The sequence below is a fragment of the Hylobates moloch genome, unplaced genomic scaffold, assembly GCF_009828535.3.
Source record: "Hylobates moloch isolate HMO894 unplaced genomic scaffold, HMol_V3 SCAFFOLD_10, whole genome shotgun sequence".
NCBI classification, from domain to species: domain Eukaryota; kingdom Metazoa; phylum Chordata; class Mammalia; order Primates; family Hylobatidae; genus Hylobates; species Hylobates moloch.
Genome location: NW_026652285.1, coordinates 45000362 through 45022735, shown reverse-complemented (window position 1 = coordinate 45022735; position 22374 = coordinate 45000362). Strand labels below are relative to the sequence as shown.

General features: G+C 40.3%; 1 protein-coding gene across 3 annotated transcripts in view; it reads right to left on the bottom strand.

The window, feature by feature from the left end:
- Positions 1-238: 238 nt before the first annotated feature.
- The window catches only part of CUNH9orf85 (chromosome unknown C9orf85 homolog), a 73641-nt gene continuing 51505 nt past the window's right edge, over positions 239-22374 (bottom strand). Inside the window, exons 3-4 of one of the 3 annotated variants that reach the window (XM_058444955.1) lie at positions 13818-13931; positions 10024-12760 (exon numbers count right to left, since the gene is read on the bottom strand). In XM_058444955.1, the coding sequence (XP_058300938.1) occupies positions 12610-12760; positions 13818-13931 (265 nt within the window). In that variant the 3' untranslated portion in view covers positions 10024-12609. Of the gene's footprint in view, positions 4735-10023; positions 12761-13817; positions 13932-22374 lie in introns of those variants that run through there. The other 2 variants (XM_032164291.2, XM_058444957.1) reach the window with 2 other exon arrangements.

Below are 22374 nucleotides of genomic sequence, written 5' to 3'. Positions count from 1 at the left end.
AGCCTGGGCAACATAGCAAAACCCCATCTCTTAAAAAACTTTTATCTAAAAAAAAAAAAAAAAAAAAAATAGCTGCCCTACATGTTCTACCCAACTCCAACAGAATGACATCAAAGTAACTGGAATATAATGGCACAGAGCACAGCATTTCAAAAGACGGTATCAGGTAAAACAGACAGCATTTAATATAGTCCCAGCTGAACAAAGATTTCGGCTCTCTTTGAATGATTTCATAGGTAGACATCAGCCAGTCCAGCCCGTGTTTTTGATGAACAGTGCTTAAGATGTGCTCCCTGAAGTGAGATCACCCAGCCTGTGGCTTTAAAGTGATAGCTGAGTGATGGATGGTAATTTGCCATCTATTATGATAAGACTCCCTTTCCAAAGGATTTTTCTGCATTCTGCTAAGTGACTCTGGTTTTCATTTCCCGAACACATTTTTCTTCCCTGAATGCCTTTCTAATATGCCTTGTTTAAATAGTCAGTGGCTTATTGAAATTTGCAGGGACTTGTTTCTGCCTGCTACAGAATGATTTTTTTTTTTTTAATGTCACCTTGATTTGTTAGGATGCATTTGACCTCCTGTCACTGACAGGGGAAGGGGTGAGGTCTTCTGCAGACAGTAAAGAGCAGGCAGTTTTATTTCTTAGATCCTTTTACAAGATTTGAGGAGTAAGGAAGAGACAGCAGACGGTTTTGAAGAGATTCAATCACCCATGGGTACTGCTGCAGAATGTGGGTCCTGCAGGCATGCAAATATTCAAAACAAACTAAACCTTTAAATAAATAGAGATCATGCCATTACCTTCTCAATTTGGGACCATAGACATTGATGTATACATTTTAACTTAATATCAGCATGAAATCAAAGTGCGATGTTCATCTTTTAGTGACCACAGATGGTACAAATACCAAGGTAGATGGCAAATATACCAAGCGATGGTGGGCTGGGGTACCGGTTACTCCACCTAAGGATTACATTTTATTTTTTGTAAATCTTTACTACTAACAAGTAACATATATATAGTAAAGTGTGCAAATTTAAGAGTATGGCTCAGTGTATATATATTTATGTGCAGTGTGTGTATATGTACTTAACTATCATCAGATAGAGAAGTAGAACATTTCTAGCACTCTGGAAGGTTCCCTTGTGCTCTCTTCTAATTATCACCACCCTACCCCCAAGGGCAATCACGATCTTGACCTCAATCACCATAGATTAGTTTTACCTGTGTTTGATTTTCACTTAAAGGAATGATACGATATTACTTCTTTTGTGTCCAGTTCTTTTTGGTTCATTATGTTGTGAGATTCAGCCATGTTATAATGCACATCACTAGTTTATTTCTTTTTATTGCTAAAGAGTATTTTATTGTAAATATATATCACAATTCTTTATTCTTTCTGTCATTTATGGGCATTTAATTTCTTTGAATAAATTTAACAAGTTGCAAATGAATATTTAGCAAATTGCACTCAGATTAAAATAACAAAATAATCTCTTATCAGAAGTTAAGAAATACATTTTCCTCCTCCTCGTCCATATCCAAAGACAGTTCTGAAAATGCCTTTTCTTCTCTATTATAGCAACACCTAGTGGCTTGAGAAGGCCAGGTCTAGAGGTATGCATTTACGGCTGGGAAACACTGACTTTTAGTTTTGAAGACCTCAGATAGCACATAGACATCCGCTATAACCACATAACAATGGTCCCCATCTGAAACCATTTAAGTCAGAATCTTTGGAGGAAGAGGCCAGGATTGGTAGGTTATAAAAGTTGCCCAGATGATTTTAATGTGCAGCCAAGGCTAAGCGCTACTTATCTAGACCAGTGGTTTGCAAACTTTTGTCAAATAATCAGAATCGCGTTTCAAACACAGATTGCTGGGCCCCGCCCACAGAGTATGTTTCAGTAGGTCTAGGGCAGAGCCCAAGAATTTGCATTTCTAACAAGTTTCCCAGGTAATGTTGATGCTGCTAGTCCAGAAACCACATGATAAGAACCACCAATCTAGACTAAGTCTGTTATTTAATGCAAGAAAAAAACTGCAGGCCAGACAGTGGAAGCAATTTGCTGGAGTCATGGAGTCAGATAGTGACAAAGTTGTAACTAGAACAAAGGCCTCACAATTACTTTCCTCTCATCAGCTATAGCTAAGCTTGGATACTGCTGAATGTTATGCCATTTGAAGCTATGTAAAGAGATCACTCCCCTGCAATAAAAATGTAAAACAAACAGATGTTCGGAGAGGTGGGTGAGGTAACTCTTTTCCATAAACATATTTGCAAAAACGTAAGCATCCTGAGAAAGTGGAAGCAGAACACATATACGAGGACCAATACTTGATGAGGACAAGAGAGATGGGAAACAGGCTGTGGAGTTCCTTTGGCACCCTGAATGTTAACCCCTGCTCAGGAAAGGGTGCATCTGTCTTCATCATGCCTCTCTCTCCTCCCCTCCTCCAGCCACCTCCCAAAGGCAGAGCTGCCGCAACCTGCCTGGCCCATGTGGTGGCAAGTCACCCAGTCAGGAGACACCCTGGCCAGTAGTTTTATCTCTTTCTTCCACGTCTCTCCCATAACACAAGATTTACTGTGTTGCTGTATTTTCCCATGACTCCTAAATCTCACTCACACTTGCCCCTTACAATAAGATTTTCCCAAATATGGCTGGCTTGTCCCCAACAGTTGTGGCCCACATCTGCCAGTTAGACAGCCCTGTGCCTGAGTCTGTAGTGCAACAGCTGTGGGGCTGGGTGTGAGCCTGTCCTCCTAGCTATGCTAAGCATGCTGTAATGACACAATACCCTGGCAGCTTGGACCTTTGCCTGCTGAGCCATTTTGGCCTGACTTAGTGGCTCCCTGAACTGTATCAGGGTCACATGGCAGGAGAGCTTTGCCCGTGGAGCTGGGGAATCTGTATTTTAAATACATGTTACAGGTGATTCTAAAGTACACTTCTGGGAAGTGTGGACATTTTCAGCTCAGGATTTAAGAAGGAACTGATTTATTCTACCAATGGGAACAGAGAAGAGAGAAAGGAAACTGCATCAACCAGAGATTGCGGGTGCAGGGCATTCTCATGTAAGATATTTAAAAAACTGTTTTCTGCAGAAAAAAACTGATGAAGATTAATTTTTGAATAAGGACATATGCAAAGACTTAAGGACTGTCTGCTATGGAATAAAAGGCAGCCAGTCTAGTGGTGGACAAGAGCAACTTGAGGGGGAAGAAACCCCAAACAGAACAAAACAAAGAGGGCCTAGAATATACCAAAACAATCTCTGCAACTACAGTGGTTACATCAACAGTTTCTTAGGAAAAATCAGGCTAATACCAAAATTCACATTTTGGCTTTGATGGTTTGCTGTATAAACAGTTTTCATCATTAAAGGAAGGTCCAGTTATTCTTTTTTTCTTTCACGAAGTCCCTGATTGAATCACCTCCTCCTTCCAGCACGTTTGTTTATTTACACACATACAGAGACACAAGTACATATATACATATATCCTATTACTGGCATCTCACTTTGACTTAAAGATGATGAAAGCCATTTCAATTACAATCTCAGGGGAAGCCACTTCCCTTACCTCCCCTGTCACGTTGGACATACCCACAATAGGCCCAATACAGAAGAAAACAAAAATTCTTAGAAGTTCATACTGACTTACCTACTGAGGCAATGTACCAGACTACGTGTTGTTTACATGCCTTCCAATTCTAAAAATCTATAAGAAATCACAACTGCACACACAACAGGTGCTCTACAGTCTTGTAAATGATGCAGTACATGCCCAGGCATGGCAGCAGATAGTCTTTCAGGCTTCAGGAGTCCAAACCTCTGTCAATACCAGGATTATTATCCACATTGTTAGTTTCTTAATGTGAAGGATATCTTAAAATTGATGTATAACACATTACAGACTGCGAGAAAATATTTCCAAATTATATCTGATAAAGGACTTGTATCTAGAATATATATAAAAGACTCATAACTCAATGGTAAGAAAACAACCCAATTTTTAAAATGGGCAACACATCTGAATAGACATTTCACCAGTGAAGATATAGGATTGGCTAATAAACACATGAAAAGATGTTCAGTCGGCTGGGCCTGGTGGCTCATGCCTGTAAGCCCAGCACTTTGGGAGGCCGAGGGGGGCGGATCACAAGGTCAGTAGATGGAGACCATCCTGGCCAACATTGTGAAAACCTGTTTCTACTAAAAATACAAAAATTAGCTGGGCATGGTGGTGTGTGCCTGTAATCCCAGCTACTCGGGAGGCTGAGGCAGGAGAATCACTTGAACCTAGGAGGCAGAGGTTGCATTGAGCTGAAATGGCACCACTGCACTCCAGCCCGGGCTATAGAGCAAGACTCCATCTCAAAATCAAGGAAAAAAAAAAAGAAAAGACGCTCAGTCAACATCATGAGTCATTAGAAATATACAAATTAGGCCAGGCATGGTGGCTCACACCTGTAATTCCAGCACTTTGGGAGGTTGAGGCGGGCAGATCATGAGGTCAGGAGTTCGAGACCGGCCTGGCCAACATGGTGAAACCCCATCTCTACTAAAAATACAAAGATTCGCCAGGCATGGTGGTGTGTGCCTGTAGTCCCAGCTACTCGAGAGGCTAAGGCAGGAGAATCACTTGAACCAGGGAGGCAGAGGTTGTGGGTGAGCCAAGATCCTGCCACTGCACTCCAGCCTAGGCAACAGAGCGAGACTCCATCTGAAAAAAAAAAAAAAGAAAAAAAAAGAAATATACAAATTAAAACCACAGTGAGACTTCACAGACACTAGAATGACAATAAATCAAAATGCACTGACAATTACAAGTGTTGGTGAGGATCTGGAGCCTCCTCAGTGTGGAGTCCTCACAAAGCTCTAGGATTGTAAAAGGGTGCAGATATTACCACAAGTTTGGTGATTCCTTAAAAACTAAATATGAATTTACCACACAATCTAGCAATCTAATCTCCCTCTTAGGTATATATATATATCCAAGAAAAATGAAAACATATGTCCACACAAAGAGTTTGCATGCAAATGTTCACAACAGTATCATTCATAATAGCCCAAAGTGGAAACAATCCAGATTTGAAGGGGTAAACAAAATTAGTATGTCCATACAATGGAATGCTATTCAGAAAAAAAAAAAAATGATGAACTGTCGGTACATGTTTTAACATGGCTGTACCTCAAAAACGTCATGTAAGGTGAATGGAGCTAGACTCAAAGACTACATATTTTATGATGTCATTTATATGAAAGGTTCATAAAAGGCAATTTTATGGACACACAAAAGATTAAGTTGCTTGGGGCTGGGGAGTGGGAATGGGGAGTGGCTACAAGTGAGCATGAGGGATCATTTTGGGATGATGGAAATGTTCTAAAACTGGATTGTGATGATAGGTGCACCGTGATAATTTTAGTTGAATTTGGACTTAACTAATCACATCTACTACATATAAAAATAGAATATAAGTAGCAAGATATAGTAGTCAGTCTACTAACAATGTAAAGTGCAGATATAGAATCACCAGCTCCTCCATACAGGTGGGGTCTCACTCAAGGGACGGTGACCCGTGAGTTGAAACTCTTTCTAAAGCTTCCATCTCCTTAATGCAGCAGTGAACCAAGAAAAGCAAAATTGCTGCTTTAAGTTCAGTTCCATGATGTTTTTAGTCATCTCTGCAATTAGTTTACAGCTGGGAAGAACATGATTTATTTTTCGGACTAGAAGCATGTCCCATGTGTGGGCAAAATTTACTTGACAAGTGGATCATAGAAAAAGAGGATGCTGTATGACTGGAGAAATAGACAAAGGTTGACTGGTTAGATGCTGGTCCAAACATACTATGGAGCTGTTTTGTGGATTCCTGATTTGTCTCTAATCTATCCCCTAGGGCCCATTTCAGTTGTACCTGCTTGTGTAACCACACAGCTACAATGCAAACTTTATATCAAATGTTCATGACCCTGCAGAGACAGCCTGGCCCCTCACTGTGGCTTGCTTCCTCTGGGATTTTCATTTTCTGTTGGATATCCTCTCACATTTGTGGACAGCAGTATAGCATCATTAAGCATTTCCAGCATTACCAGCTGAGGATTTCCCACACATAAATCACTTAATAGGATCTGAAATGTACTGTTTCCATGGCCAAGAAAGGGATTCCAAAATTGTTTCCAAATTATTTATGAAACACTTGTTTGTTTCAGTAAGTCTTGTTTTTGTCACTGTCCACTGGCAGCCACTCACACTGCACCTGCCTTGTGTCAGCTGGCAGCCACAAGTGTTGCAGAGATGAGAAACATAGGAGAAACTTATTTTTAAACAGTGTGTAACTGTTTAGTTACACTTCTAAATAGTAAGCTCAGAATGTTTTTGGGTGAAGCATATAATATACTATTCTCCCTGTGTTTCCAGATTACTCATTATATGTTTTTCCAGAGTCACAATTGGACCTATTGCTTTAAATTTAGACTACTTAGCCAGAAAACATATTGAGTACAGTACACTGTTTGGAAGTGTAAATAATATAGTTTTAAAAATCATTTTATCTTATGTTTCCTGACTTTGCGGACATGTTGTAATATCCTCTGCTAAGGGATGTCAGTTTTGTCCTGTTCTAGACCATCTTTCCTAACCTCAGCTGGTCACGGCAATTTCCCCAGGGCCAATTCATTTCCTGTTTCAGTTATTTAGGTCATTGTTCCCATGTTATGATTTTTCTTCATAATGGCAAAAGAAATAAATAACTCTTACAGATTAAACAAAAAAATATAGGCCAGGTGCAATGGCTCACACCTGTAATCCCAGCACTTTGGAAGGCTGAGATGGGCGGATCACTTGCAGTCAGGAGTTTGAGACCAGCCTGGCCAACATGGTGAAACCCTGTCTCAACTAAAAATACAAAAATTAGCCGGGGATGGTGGCACGCACCTGTAATCCCAGCTACTCGGGAGGCTGAGGCCAGAGAATCTCTTGAACCTGGGAGGCGGAGATTTCGGTGAGCTGAGATCATGCCACTGCACTCCAGCCTGGGTGACAGAGTGAGACTCCATCTCAAAAAATTAAAAAGTTCATTTAAAATATTTAAATGATTTACATATAAATGTTTAATATTAAAATTTTATCCATATACTTCAACTTAACATTGCTAGAGGTTATAGAAATGTTTAAACCAAGTTTTGATGAAATACTGTACCACTTCTACCACTTAGTCAACTTCTGAGCACTTAGGTACTATTTGTGTTTTTACAACCAATATATTTTTAAACCCTCCTTATTAGTACCAATTAACTACCAATTATAAACAACATTCTATGATAATGCAAAGAATGCATTTCCTTTGTAAGGAACCTATTTTTAGGTTATAAACTTTTCTTAATTTTTAAGATTATGTAGAAATAAAAGGTGCAACCACATATGTAATTGCGGTTTAATTCCTTAAAAAGACTACTTCCTTAAAAAGTCTCATGTATGAGATTTGGAAAGGTATGATTTTTTTCAGTAGGTATAATGATTGACAAAACTGTGGGACTCACTAGCATAGAGATGAGTAAGCAATTCCAACCCCCTAGATTCCATCAGCGTAGCCAGTAAAAATTGTGGAAAGTGGTCCTGTAACATTCAGTATTGCTGACAAATCTGAATAATATGAGAGAAAAAAAATTCTATGCCACAATTACAGGGAAATCATTCAATACAGGATTAATGTTACAAGGAAAGGAAAAGACCTAGGAAGAGGGGTAAAAACAAGGGACAAAGATGTGTTAAAGGTTAATATTGTTACACATTTCACTTAAGAAAAAAAGTTTAGGATCATGGAATATTTATAACTTTGCATAAATGTGACATCTATCAGTTTTAATTTTACATTATAAATTATAAATGTATAATATGTATAAGATCTATCTTATATAAGATTTAGGTCTTACATATATAATCTTGTATACATGGTATATCAATTCTTCTTTTGCAGAATGTAATCAACCACATTGATAAGCCTTCATTACTAATGAATCATTGTTTGATACACTGATCTTTCTCTTTTTGCCATAGCATGCAAGTGCTATAAAATAGGGTTATAAAACTTGCTGAGGTATCAGCTGGGAATGCATTTGGCTGAAAGTAACAGAACTTCTAATTGGCAACAGCTTATGCATTAAATATCTAATGAGACATGTAATTAACTTTTTTTTTTACAACAAAAGAAACTATTTAAAAACTTTTTTTTTTTTACAGATATGGGTGCTTGAAAAAGCTCTGGACATGTAATTATCTTACAAGAATTCTAGAGGTGGGTGAGCCCAGGGCTCGTTAGTTTAGCAGCTTCACAATGTCAGGGCTCTGGATCACTGTCTCTGCAGCTCGTTTGGTATCCCTATCATGGCTGCAAGCTCTAGACATTTCCTCACAATCATATTCAGGTAGAAACAGCCTGTTAGAAAAGTGCTTTCTTCTTGTCAGTGAGGTAAGTCTTTCCCAGATTGTCTCAGCAGATTCCCCTCATATGCTGGGTACTCCTAGTTGCAAGAGAGATTGTGAAAGAGAAAACGTGACAACGGGGGTACTATATTCTAGTTATGTAGAGAAGTAAATGGGCACGGGAATGGCTTCTTGCCATATGCAGCTAATTGTATTTGTTACAGTTGATGATCAGAATCACCTGAGGAGTTGGAAAAAAAAAAATCCTGGGCTATATTCCAGACCAAATGAACCACAATATCCCAGGAATAAGAATTTTCTTTTTTTTTTTTTTTGAGATGGAGTCTCGCTCTGTCGCCCAGGCTGGAGTGCAGTGGTGCGATCTCGGCTCACTGTAATCTCCGCCTCCCGGGTTCATGCCATTCTCCTGCCTCAGCCTCGCAAGTAGCTGGGACTACAGGCGCCCACCACCACACACGGCTAATTTTTTGTATTTTTAGTAGAGACGGGGTTTCACCACGTTAGCCAGGATGGTCTCGATCTCCTGACCTCGTGATCCACCTTCCTCGGCCTCCCAAAGTACTGGGATTACAGGCATGAGCCACCGTGCCCGGCCAATAATTTTCTTAAAAGCTCCTCATATAAGTTTTATGATCAGAGCTTTGGCACTTCTATAACAAAGCACTGTAATATTTCAGAATATGTGAATGCAGTCTTGATATCCTCCTGCCAGATATCAAGGTGCAACAAATCAATGCACTACATTAAAGTGATTCATTTCATTAAAACAAAACAAAGCCTTCATCTCATTTCTGTATGTTATGATACAAACAGCTTTTGGACTAGAAGGGTTAATTCCTAAAAATAAATGTAAAGGAACTAAATATAATAAAGTCTGCTTAAAATACAAAACAATCTTTCTTAGCACTAAGGAATGAATGCAGCTATTAATATATGTCACTAGGTGATGCTCTTTGTTAAATTTTTTTCCTGGTAAAGTCATCTTAGGAATTAGTATTCATTCACATGGGAAAGAATTTATGGTAGGTCCAATAAGACTTTAGTTGGCTCCTTAATCACAAAAGTTAAATAGTCCAGAAAATAAGTTTATATGCAAGAAAGGAAAGCCACACAGATTTATGGGCAGAAAATTTCTTTCTTTTAAGACAGAGTTTCCCTCTTGTTCCCCAGGCTGGAGTGCAATAGCGCTATCTTGGCTCACCACAACCTCTGCCTCTTGGGTTCAAGTGATTCTCCTGCCTCAGCCTCCGGACTAGCTGGGATTACAGGGATGCGCCACCAGGCCTGGCTAATTTTGTATTTTTAGTAGAGATGGGGTTTCTCTGTGTTGGTCAGGCTGGTCTTGAACTCCCGACCTCAGGTGATCCGTCCGCCTTGGCCTCCAAAAGTGCTAGGATTACAGGCGCGAGCCAACGCGCCCAGCGGGACACAACATTTCTTTCAGTCAGGCTATATGTTTAGAATACTGAGACTTTCAAATTCTGAAGATAGTATTTCTATTCATTTTTGTCTCCATTTTTTTTTTTTTTTTGAGATGGAGTCTTGCTCTTGTCACCCAGGCCGGAGTGCAATGGCGCGATCTTGGCTCACTGCAACCTCTGCTTACTGGGTTCAAGCGATTCTCCTGCCTCAGCCTCCCGAGTAGCTGGGATTGCAGGTACCTGCTACCACACCCGGCTAGTTTTTGTTATTTTTAGTAGAGCTGGGGTTTCACCATGTTGGGCAGGTTGGTCTCAAACTCCTGACCTCAGGTGATCTGCCTGCCTTGGCCTCCCAAAGTGCTGGGATTACAGGCATGAGCCAACTCACCCAGCCTCCACTTTCTTTAATACCTTGATAAGATTTTATATTTTTGTTGACAGAGTTCTTGAATACTTTTTGATGTATTCCCAGGTAATATTTTCTGATGTCACTGAAATGTTATCTATGTCTGCACTTTTTTTATGCTGAAATGGGCTACAGTAAATTAGTATTACATCCTTAAGTATTTCAGTATGGATTTCTAAAATAACATTCCACTTAAATGATTCCCTAATATCACCTATTATCAAAAGTGAAATAGCCAATAAACACAAAAAGGGGCTCAAGCTTATTTGTAATTAGAAATACAATTATTAAGACAAAGAGATACTATAGCACACATATTCAACTGGCAGAAATTTAAAAGTCTGATACCAAGTGTTAGAAACGATGCAGAGTGCTGAAATTCTAATCCATTTCTATGAACAAGGGGATAAAATCTCTCGGGAAAAGTTTTGTTTTACATAGTAAAAGTGAAGATGCATTGACCTGATTCCCTCTAACACTGCTAGATACATACCTAACAGAAATGCACAGGTCTATCATGAGACACATGTAACAATGCTCATGCTAGTATTGTAACAGGAAAAATTTGAGATAACTCAAATGTCTCTCAACGTTAGAAAAAACAAACTATGAGCCAGATGTGGAGGCTCATGTCTGTAATTCTAGTACTTCAGGAGGCCAAGGTGGGTGGATCGCTTGAGGCCAGGAGTTCGAGACCACCTGGCCAACATGGTGAAACCTCGTCTCTACTAAAAATACAAAAATTACCCAGGCGTAGTGGCACAGGCCTGCAGTCCCCACTACTAGGGAGGCTAAGGCAGGAGAATCACTTGAACTCGGGAGGTGGAGGCTGCAGTGAACCGAGATCATGCCACTGCACTCTACCTGGGCAGCGGAGCGAGACTCCATCTCAAAAAAAAAAAAAAATAAAGTAAAATAAAAAATAAAAAATATGGCCTGGCATGTTGGCTCACACCTGTAATCCCAGCACTGCGGGAAGCCGAGGCAGATGGATTACCTGAGGTCAGGAGTTCAAGACCAGCCTGGCCAACATGGTGAAACCCCGTCTCTACTAAAAAGACAAAGATCAGCTGGGCGTGGTGGCAGGCACCTGTAATCTCAGCTACTTGGGAGGCTGAGGCAGGAGAATAGCTTGAACCCAGGAGGCGGAGGTTGCAGTGAGCCGAGATCGCGTCATTGCACTCCAGCCTGTGCAACAAGAGTGAAACTCTGTCTCAGAAAAATAAATTAATAAAATAAAATTAAAAAAATTAAAAAATAAAAAACATAATAAAAAAATTAAAAGATAAAAGAGTTAAAAAAAAAACAACCCAGACCAAGCTAATTTATATTGTTTAGGAGTACAAACATGGGTAGTAAAAAAATTAAGACAGTAATGATCAAAATTCAGAATAGTGCCAACTATGGGAAGAAAGATGAACTTTTGCTGAGGGAGAGCCTCACTGGGGTGTCCTGATGCTGGCAGTTTCCTCACTGAGGTGTGTCAATGCATGAACTTTCCTTTATAATTATTATAAAAAATGCATACACTTATTATAAAGGGTATAAATTATATGCACTTTTTCTGTATGTACATTTCACAAGAGAAAAAAGTTAAAATGTGATGAAATATATAAAAATACAAAGCAGAATTGCTATATGCTTGTTAAACATTATTATTTTGAAAAAATTGCTTTTACTTTGTAACAATTAAACATAAGTGACAGGGCTTTTGCTATGAGTCATTTATCTGAGATCATTTACCAAAAGGCACTTACTGAGGACCAATTTTTGAGGCAATGTAATAATGTCATCTTATTTTTACATGAGCTAGTTCTTATACAACCATCAATTCTGAATCTTGTTTAGTTTGGCATTAAGTAATATACACAATTTATATTGTTCATGTATGAAATTTGTCTATTTTTCCATAGCTTTTTCTGATTTCCTCATTAGGATTTCAAATATCTTTTGGAAAATACTCAAAGCCAAAAGGTGGTCAGAATTTCACATTCTTAAATTGACTTTTTATTTTATTTTTTTTGAGACAGAGTCTCGCTCTGTCACCCAGGCTGGAGTGTAATGGCGCGAACTCAGCGCACTTCAACCTCCGCCTCCTGGGTTCAAGCAATTCTCCTGCTTCAGCCTCCCGAGTAGCTGGGATTACAGGCATGAGCCACCATGCCCAGCCAATTTTTTGTATTTTTAGTAGAGACGGGGTTTCGCCATGTTGGCCAGGCTGGTCTCGAACTCCTGACCTCAGGTGATCCACCCGCTTTGGCCTCCCAAAGTGTTGGGATTACAGGCGTGAGCCACTGTGCCCGGCCGACTTTTAATACAGTGATATTAATTCATCTGATGTTCTCCTCCTGTGTCTTCTAAATCAATATCAAAATCTAAATCATCATCACTTTCTTCATTTCTTCTGCAGCTTCTTCTATGGTTGGAACTTAGATTATTTTCAGTATGTTCTATTTTTTCTGTTTCTTTATTCAACCTAAAGATGAAAGAAAAAATTTCTATTTATTTCCCAAGCTTTCATTATTTAACCATGTAGATTGAAAAGACTTTTACCACTACATTTCTTGAATAACAGAAACCTAATGAAGTAAATATAAAGAAAAAGATCCACCTGGGAGTGGTGGCTCATGCCTGTAATCCCAGCACTTTGGGAGACCAAGGCAGGTGGATCGCCTGAGGTCAGGGGTTCAAAACCAGCCTGGCCAACGTGGCGAAACCCTGTCTCTACTAAAAATACAAAATTAGCTGGGCGTGGTGGTGCAAGCCTGTAATCCCAACTACTTGGGAGGCTGAGGCAGGAGAGTCGCTTGAACTTGAGAGGCGGAGGTTGCAGTGAGCCAAGATCGTGCCATTGCACTCTAGCCCGGACAACAAGGGTGAAACTCCGTCTCAAAAAAAAAATCATTGAACGCTAACTTGAGATCCAACCAATTACAATACTATTGTCACTAAAGTAGGCTCAAATAAATTAATACATTATGTCTATTAAAAGAAAAGTTGTTAAATAATGTGTAATTCTTTTGTAATGAATATGAATCTCAAACATAAATATTTTATTTTCTTAAAAATATAGTTTCACTTTTATTGTAATGATAGAAAAATAATTTTAAAAGTCTATATTAGTTTGACATACAACTTTAAGAGTTATGGATCATGGATCATCTCTTTTTTTTTTTTTGAGATGGAGTCCCACTATGTCACCCAGGCTGGAATGCAGTGGCACGATCTCAGCTCACTGCAACCTCTGCCCCCCAAGTTCAAGCGATTCTCCTGCCTCAGCCTCCCGAGTAATTGGGATTACAGGCGCCTGCCACTGTGCCCGGCTAATTTTTTTGTATTTTTAGTAGAGATGGGGTTTCACCATCTTGGCCAGTCTGGTCTTGAACTCCTGACCTCATGATCCACCCGCCTCGGCCTCCCAAAGTACTGGGATTACAGGCGTGAGCCACTGAGCCTGGCAAGGATCATCTCTTAAAAGAAATTCATGTATCAATCACTAAGAGTAAAATTCAAACATAAAAGGAAACACTCACGGAATAACAATGTCTTCTTTCTTTCCACATTTTGCGCAAACTTCAAGTTCACAGGCACATGATCTACACATTATGTGATAAGAATCCTTCACTGTCTTTTGTAAACATTTAACACTAAAATAAAAAATAAAATGTTAACTTATTTATATTTATTTCAGACTTATTTGATAAAATAAGATGTGTCTAAATGTATAGTGAAAAAGCCTAACAATCAAAATTCCTAGATTTCAATTTCAGGTGTTTATCTTATGTCACTCTAAATTAATTATATCACATTTCTAGATAGCAGTTTACAGCTGCAGAATAAAACTGCTAGATATTTATCCACTCTTAAAATTTTTTTAAAGTGTCATTAAAAATGTGTTAAAACAAGATCAATATACGAAACTCAACTGTATTTCTATATGCTACCAATAAACAATCTACCAAAGAATAAAGGAATAAATCCAATAAAAGAAGTGCAAGACCAATACACTGAAAATTACAAAACATCACTGAAAGAAACTAAAGACCTAACTATATGGAAAGACATCCCATATTTTATATGAAAAGACTTAATATTGTAGGCCGGGAGTAGTGCTCAGGCCTGTAATCCCACCAGTTTTGGAGGCCAAGGTGGGCAGATCACCTGAGATCAGGAGTTGGAGACCAGTCTGGCCAACATGGTGAAACCCCATCTCTACTAAAAATACACAAATTTAGCTGGGTGTGGTGGCACGCCTGGGAGATGTGCCACAGTACTTCAGCCTGGGAAAGAGTGGGACTCCATCTCAAAAAAAAAAAAGACTTAATATTGAGAATATTGAGAAGATAGCAATACTCCCCAAACTGATCTACAGATTCAATGAACTCTCTATTAAAATTCCAGCTGGCTTTTTTGCAGAAATTGACAAGCTAATCCTAAAGTTCATACAGAAATTCTAGGGACTCAGGATAGCCAAAACAATCTTGAAAAGGAACAATAAAATGTGAGGATTCACATGTATTGATTTCAAAACACACTACAAACCTACAGTAACCCAGACTGTGTAGTACTGACATAAGAATAGACGTATATAGGTCATGAGAATAGAATTGAGAATCTATAGGCAAAATAGTGGAAATATATTATGGATTTATAGAATACGTAAAAGTAAAATGTATGACAACAATAATACAAAATTGGCCAGGAGGAATTGAAAGTATATTATTATAAGGATTGTGAGGTACTTATTCTGTATGAACATTATCAGTCAAAATGACAATTTTAGAACACTCTATACAAGAGCAATACATTGTCTTCAAGTATACATGGAACACTCTCTAAGACAGACCATATTCTGGGCCATAAAACCAACTCAACATATTTTAAAAAAGAAAAAACTGGCCGGGTGCCGTGGCTCACGCCTATAATCCCAGCATTTTGGGAGAGCGAGGTGGGTGGATCACCTGAGGTCAGGAGTTTGAGACTAGCCTGGCCAACATGGTGAAACCCCGTCCCTACTAATAATACGAAAAAAATTAGCTGGGCATGGGGGAGCACATCTGTAATCTCAGCTACTTGAGAGGCTGAGGCAGGAGAATTGCTTGAACCCAAGAGGCGGAGGTTGCAGTGAGCTGAGATTGCGCCATTGCACTCTAGCCTTGGTGACAAGAATGAAACTTTGTATGAAAAAAAAAAGAAAAAACCCTGAAATTTATATAAAGTATATATCATCTTGCCACAGTGAAATTAACAAAAAATCAATAACAGAAAATATCTAGAAAATGCTCAAATATTTAGAAAATAAACAAAACACTTCTAAATACCTCACAGATCAAAGAGGAATTCGCACACACAAAAAGAAAATATTTTGATTGAATGACAATGAAAATACATCAAAATTTACAAAACGGAGCTAACGAAGTCCTTGGGAAATTTATTTTAATACATGATTACAAATTATATTAAACAAAAAAGTTATCTAAACTTTTACCTTTAGAAAATAGAACAGTAAATTAAACTCAAAGCAAACAAAGGGGTGCTGTAATAAGAACAGAAATCAATGATATTGAAAACAGAAAAATAAAATCAATGCAACCAAAAGCAGGCTCTTTGAAAAGATCAATATAATTCATAAACACATATACTGAAACATCAGGAATAAAAGATGGTACAGCACTATAGATCTAACAGACATTGAAAGAATAATAGGAGGCTGGGTGCAGTGGCTCATGCTGGTACTCCCAGCACTTTGGGAGGCTGAGGCAGGTGGATCACTTGAGGCCAGGAGATCAAGACCAGCCCAGCCAACATAGTGAAACCACATCTCTACTAAAAATACAAAAAATTAGCTGGGCATGGTGGTGTAATCCCAGCTACTCGGGAGGCTGAGACAGGAGAATCACTTGAACCTGGGAGGCAGAGGTTGCAGTGAGCCAAGATTGCGCCACTGCACTCCAGACTGGGTGCTAAATACGGCGAGTTCTAAGTTTCTCTTCAAAGAATCAGTATGTCAGTATGTTCAGTTCTTTGTTCTCCATTTTAAAGTTTAACTTCCTTGTTCTCTTCATCTCCTTGCCCCTAGTTTCAGTAAACAACCTTCCCGCCAGTTCTAATCAGTAGTTCACATCTGTTGCCCTGGTCACCTGCTCTGTCCTGAGTCACCCCTGGTCACCTGCTCTGACCTGAGTCACCTTTAGTCACCTGTTCCATAACCGTCTTTCCTGCCGAAACTGCTCACCCCGCCACTCTGGCTCATACCCCTACTCTGTTTAAAATAGCCAGTCGGAATTAGCTTAGATTGTGTGGTCCAACCCTAGCCAACAGGGGAACGACACAGCAGTAGAGGCTACCTGCGTCAGGGATAAGAACCCCTTCCCCTCCTCTGTTCAGGTGTACTCTTGCCATTGCTCCATCCGCGAGACACATCCTTCTATAGAAGTAAAATTGCCTTGCTGAGTTATGTTTGAGTGCTATTTCTTTCGTGGCACTGAAAATTTATTCCTAACAAATGACAAAGCAAGACTCTGTCTCAAAAAACAAAGAATAATGGGAAAATTTTAGTATTAACTCTACGCATATAAGCCCAACAACTCTGTAGAAATGGCCAAATTTTTGCAAAGAAAGAATATCAAAACTCACCGAAGAAGAAATAAATACTCCTCTATCCATTAAAGAAAAATTTAATCATAACTCTAAAAAAACTCTCCTAATTTTTTTCTTTTTTAAGGAAAACTCCAGGCCCAAATGGCTTTACTGGTAAATTCTATCAAATATTAAAGAAATAATACTGATCATATACAAATCCTTCCAGAAAAACAAACAGGAAGAAATATTTTTCAACTCATTTGATAAGGCTCTAATATCAAGACAAAAAAAAAGCAAAGAAGAAAATGACAGATGAGTATTTCTAACGAACAAAGATGTAAAAATCCATGACAAAATGTTAGCAAATCAAATCCAGCAATATATAAACACCTTGCACACATGCTTACTCACTGTCTCGCATGCTCATTCTCTTGCATGCGTGCTCTCTCTCTCTCTCTCTCTCTCTCTATAGATATATATATGCACCAAATGGATTTATCCTGGGAACACAAGGCTAATTCAATATATTCAAAGCCAATAAATATAATTCACTAAAGCAATGTTCTAAGAAAAACCATATGATGATGTTAATACATGTGAAAAAAGCTTTACAAAAATATAACATCTGTTTATAACAACTCTCAGTAAACTATGAACCGAAGGAAACATTCTCAACCTAAAAACAGATAACTACAAAGAAACTACAGCTAATTTCCTACTTAATGATGAAAGACTGAATACCTCCCCCATAAGATCAGAAACAGGGCAAGAATATCTGCTCTCATTACTCCTTTTCAGCATGATATTGGAGGTCCTAGGCAGTGCAATAGCAGCCAAAAAAAAAAAAAAAAGGTCATAGAGATTGGAAAGAAGAAATAACTGTCTTTATTTAGAAGAAAAAATCATTGTCTATATAGAAAACACCAATGAATCTATTTTTTAAAATGTACTGGACATAAACAGTGAGTTTAATAAAATCACAATATATAGGGTCAGTAAACAAACATAAACAGTATTTTTATGTTTCTAGCAATGATTACTTTTTATAAGAAAAAGCAAAGAAATTTTAACAGCCAAAAGAGTTATGAAAATGAAAAATGAGGTTGGAGAATTCTCACTATGTGATTTCAAGACTTATCACAAGGTAGTGATCAAGGTAGTGTAGTACTGGTGAAAGGACAGACACACAGATCAATGGAATAAAGACCAGAAACAGACCCACATACATATATGACCAACTGATTTTCAAGATAGTAGAAAGGTAACTGAATAGAGAAAAGACAGTCTTTTCAACAAACAATGTTGGAAAAACTGACTATCCCTAAAATTAACAAGAAATAGAACATAAATTCAAATATAAAATCAAGAATTATACAACTTCTAGAAGAAAACATAGGAAGAACTATCTGTGACCCTCAGCTAGGCAAAGATATCTTATCTACAACAACAAAACCATGATCTAGAAAGGATAATTTGTTAGATGGACCCTCTTCAGAATAAAAAATGTCTCCTCTTCAAAACACACCCTTAAAAGAATTAAAAAACAAGCCAGAGGTTGGCACAAAACTTATTAAGTATTTTGAACATCTTACAAACAGTCAGCAAAGCTGTCTTTTGTGAGGATGATTTGCATCTGCAGAGGAAATAAAGTGAAGTAAACAACGGATATAAACAGGCTTTCTCTGAAGCCCACCCTTGTCTGGATCTAGGAAAGATCAAGTCAGCTCTAAAACTTTAAAGGTCTGACAGAAACATTTACCAGAGGCCCTGCGGGGCTACCACCTGTGAGGTTTCATCTGCATAACAAGACTGCCTTTGCCCAGGTTTCTCCTCTTCTCCCCCACTCATAACTGTCTTTCCACAATATCCTGCTTTGCCACAATCTGAGCCCCCCATTCTTTCTGTAACCTCAAGATGATACAAAAGCGTTAACCATCTTGCCTTTGCGGTTTTTTTTTATAGTCATGACTCCTGTGCACACGTATGCACACGATAAAATTTGTACGCCCTTTTCCCTTGTTAATCTATGTATTATGTTTGTTTTATAGATTCAAATTACCAAAGCTTCAGGGGAAAAAATTCAAACCTCCCTACAATGGTAAGGAAAAATTTTAAATTCTCCTAAATATAAATTTTTCCAAATTTCCCTAAAAAATGGCTATATTGTATTTTATGAGTCCATTGCTAAGAAAACTTCAGAAATGTCAAAATGATGATAGTTTTGCCTTCTTTTCATTTCTTTATGGAATACACACGTTAAAAGAAAAATTCAGCTGAATTACATTTAAAGGAGTTTAATTGAGCAATGAATGATTCATGAATCAGGCAGCCCCCAGAATCACAGCAGATTCAGAGACTCCAGGCATGCCTCATGGTCAGAACAAATTTATAGACAAAAAAAATAAAGTGCAGTACAGAAATAGGGAGGTACAGAAACAGCTGGATTGGTTACAGGTTAGCATTTGCCTTATCTGAACACAGTTTGAACACTCAGCAGTGTATGAATGGTTGAAGTATGGCTGCTGGGATTGGCCAAGCCTCAGCTATTGTTACAGGCACATACTCCTGTTAGTTAAACTTAGGTTTTCAATCTTGTCTACCTATTAAATTAGGTTGCAGTTCATCCACGAGGACTCAAATACAGAAATAGGGAGTCCTTATCAGGCTATCTTTAGTTCACTTTAACACACACAATTCCCAGAAACAATCACTCAAACAATTCTGACCACACATATACCACAACTAATCATTTTAGTGGAAACTATGGTCAAATAAAAACACAGGTCACCACTGTTTACATGTTTCTTGATAAAGGAGACAATACACTTCTTAAAAATACTACTATTGGGTGGGCACAGTGGTTCATGCCTGTAACCCCAACACCTTGGGAGGCCCAGGCAGGAGAATTGCTTGAGCCCAGGAGTTAGAGAACAGCCTTGGCAACATAGAGACCCCAGCTCTACAAAAAACAAAATTAGGCAGGTGTGGGGGTGCACAACACCTACTAGAGTGTAGTAGTCCCAGCTACTCAGAGGCTGAGGTGGATCACTTGGGCATTGGCAATAAAATAGTAGGAAAAGAACACTAGTTTGGGAAACTGGAGACCTTGATTCTAGCCCACCCTTGACATGTCCTTGTCATACTGAGAGACAGGACTAGCTGGATTTCCTAGGCTAAGAATCCCTAAGCCTAGCTGGGAAGGTGACCACATCCACCTTTAAACGTCGGGCTTGCAACTTAGCTCACACCCGACCAATCAGGTAGTAAAGACAGCTCACTAAAATGCTAATTAGGCAAAAACAGGAGGTAAAGAAATAGCCAATCATCTATTGCCTGAGAGCACAGCGGGAGGGACAATCATTGCAATATAAACCCAGGCATTCAAGCCGGCAATGGCTACCCTCTTTGGGTCCCCTCCCTTTGTATAGGAGCTCTGTTTTCACTCTATTAAATCTTGCAACTGCACTCTCTTCTGGTCTGTGTTTGTTACCACTCGAGCTGAGCTTTCACTCATTGTCCACCACTGCTGTTTGCTGCCGTCGCAGATCCGCCACTGACTTCCATCCCTCCGGATCCGGCAGGGTGTCCACTGTGCTCCTGATCTTGCCGCTCCTGACTGGACTAAAGGCTTGCATTGTTACTGCACGGCTAAGTGCCCGGGTTCATCCTAATTGAGCTGAACACTAGTCACTGGGTTCCACAGTTCTCTTCTGTGACCCACAGCTTCTAATAGAGCTATAACACTCACCACATGGCCCAAGATTCCATTCCTTGGAATCGGTGAGGCCAAGAACCCCAGGTCAGAGAACAGAAGGCTTGCCACTGTGTCCGGAATTGGTGGGTTCTTGGTTTCACTGACTTCAAGAATGAAGCCACGGACCCTCGCAGTGAGTGTTACAGTTCTTAAAGGCGGTGTGTCCGGAGTTTGTGACTTCTGATGTTCAGATGTGCTCGGAGTTTCTTCCTTCTGGTGGGTTTGTGGTCTCGCTGGCTCAGGAATGAAGCTGCAGACCTTCGAGGTGAGTGTTACAGCTCTTAAGGCGGTGCCTCTGGAGTTGTTTGTTCCTCCCGGTGGGCTCGTGGTCTCGCTGGCTTCAGGAGTGAAGCTGCAGACCTTCGCGGTGTTACAGCACATAAAGGCAGTGTGGACCCAAAGAGTGAGCAGTAGCAAGATTTATTGCAAAGAGCGAAAGAACAAAGCTTCCACAGCGTGGAAGGACACCCAAGCGGGTTGCCACTGCAGCCTCGGGCAGCCTGCTTTTGTTCTCCTCTCTGGCCCCACCCACATCCTGCTGATTGGTAGAGCCGAGTGGTCTGTTTTGACAGGGCACTGATTGGTGTGTTTACAATCCCTGAGCTAGACAAAGGTTCTCCACGTCCCTACCAGATTTGCTAGCTACAGAGTATCCACACAAAAGTTCTCCAAGGCCCCACCAGAGTAGTTAGACACAGAGTGTCGATTGGTGCATTCACAAACCCTGGCTAGGCACAGGGTGCTGACTGGTGTATTTACAATCCCTGAGCTAGACATAAAAGTTCTCCAAGTCCCACCAGACTCAGGAGCCCAGCTGGCTTCACCCAGTGGATCCTGCACCGGGGCTGCGGGTGGAGCTGCCTGCCAGTCCTGTGCCGTGTGCCCGCACTCCTCATCCCTTGGGTGGTCGATGGGACTGGGTGCTGTGGAGCAGGGGGCGGTGCTCGTCGGGCAGGCTGGGGCTGCACAGGAGCTCACGGAGGGGGTGGGAGGCTCAGGCATGGCGTGCTGCAGGTTCCGAGCCCTGCCCCGCAGGAAGGCAGCTAAGGCCTGGCGAGAAATCAAGCGCAGCGCCAGTGGGCTGGCACTGCTGGGGGACCCAGTACACCCTCTGCAGCCATTGGCCTGAGTGCTAAGCCCCTCATTGCCCGGGGCCAGCCCTGCTGGCCAGCTGCTCCGAGTGGGGGGCCCCCCAAGCCCACACCCACCTGGAACTCCGAGTGGGGGGCCCCCCAAGCCCACACCCACCTGGAACTCCAAGTGGCCCGCAAGCGCTGTGCGCAGCCCCGGTTCCTGCTCCCGCCTCTCCCTCCACACCTCCCTGCAAGCTGAGGGAGCCGACTCCGGCCTTGACCAGCCCAGAAAGGGGCTACCACAGTGCAGCGGTGGGCTGAGGGGCTCCTCAAGTGCCACCAAAGTGGGAGCCCAGGCAGAGGAGGCGCCCAGAGCGAGTGAGGGCTGTGAGGACTGCCAGCACACTGTCGCTTCTCACCACCATCTTGGAAACGGCACGCCGCCATCTTGGAAGTGGCCTGCCACCATCTTGGAAGCTCTGGGAGCAAGGAAGGCTCCCCCAGTAACAATGTAATCTCTGAAAGTCACTTTAACTTCTCTGAGTCTGATTTTTTATAATGGGTACTAAAAGTCCTGGCAGCTTAGCATGAACAAAAACAGTAGCATCAAATTATACTAGTAATCACTGTATCATCCCTTCCACAACCCCAGTCAAAAAACAAAAAATGCTTAAGATTTTT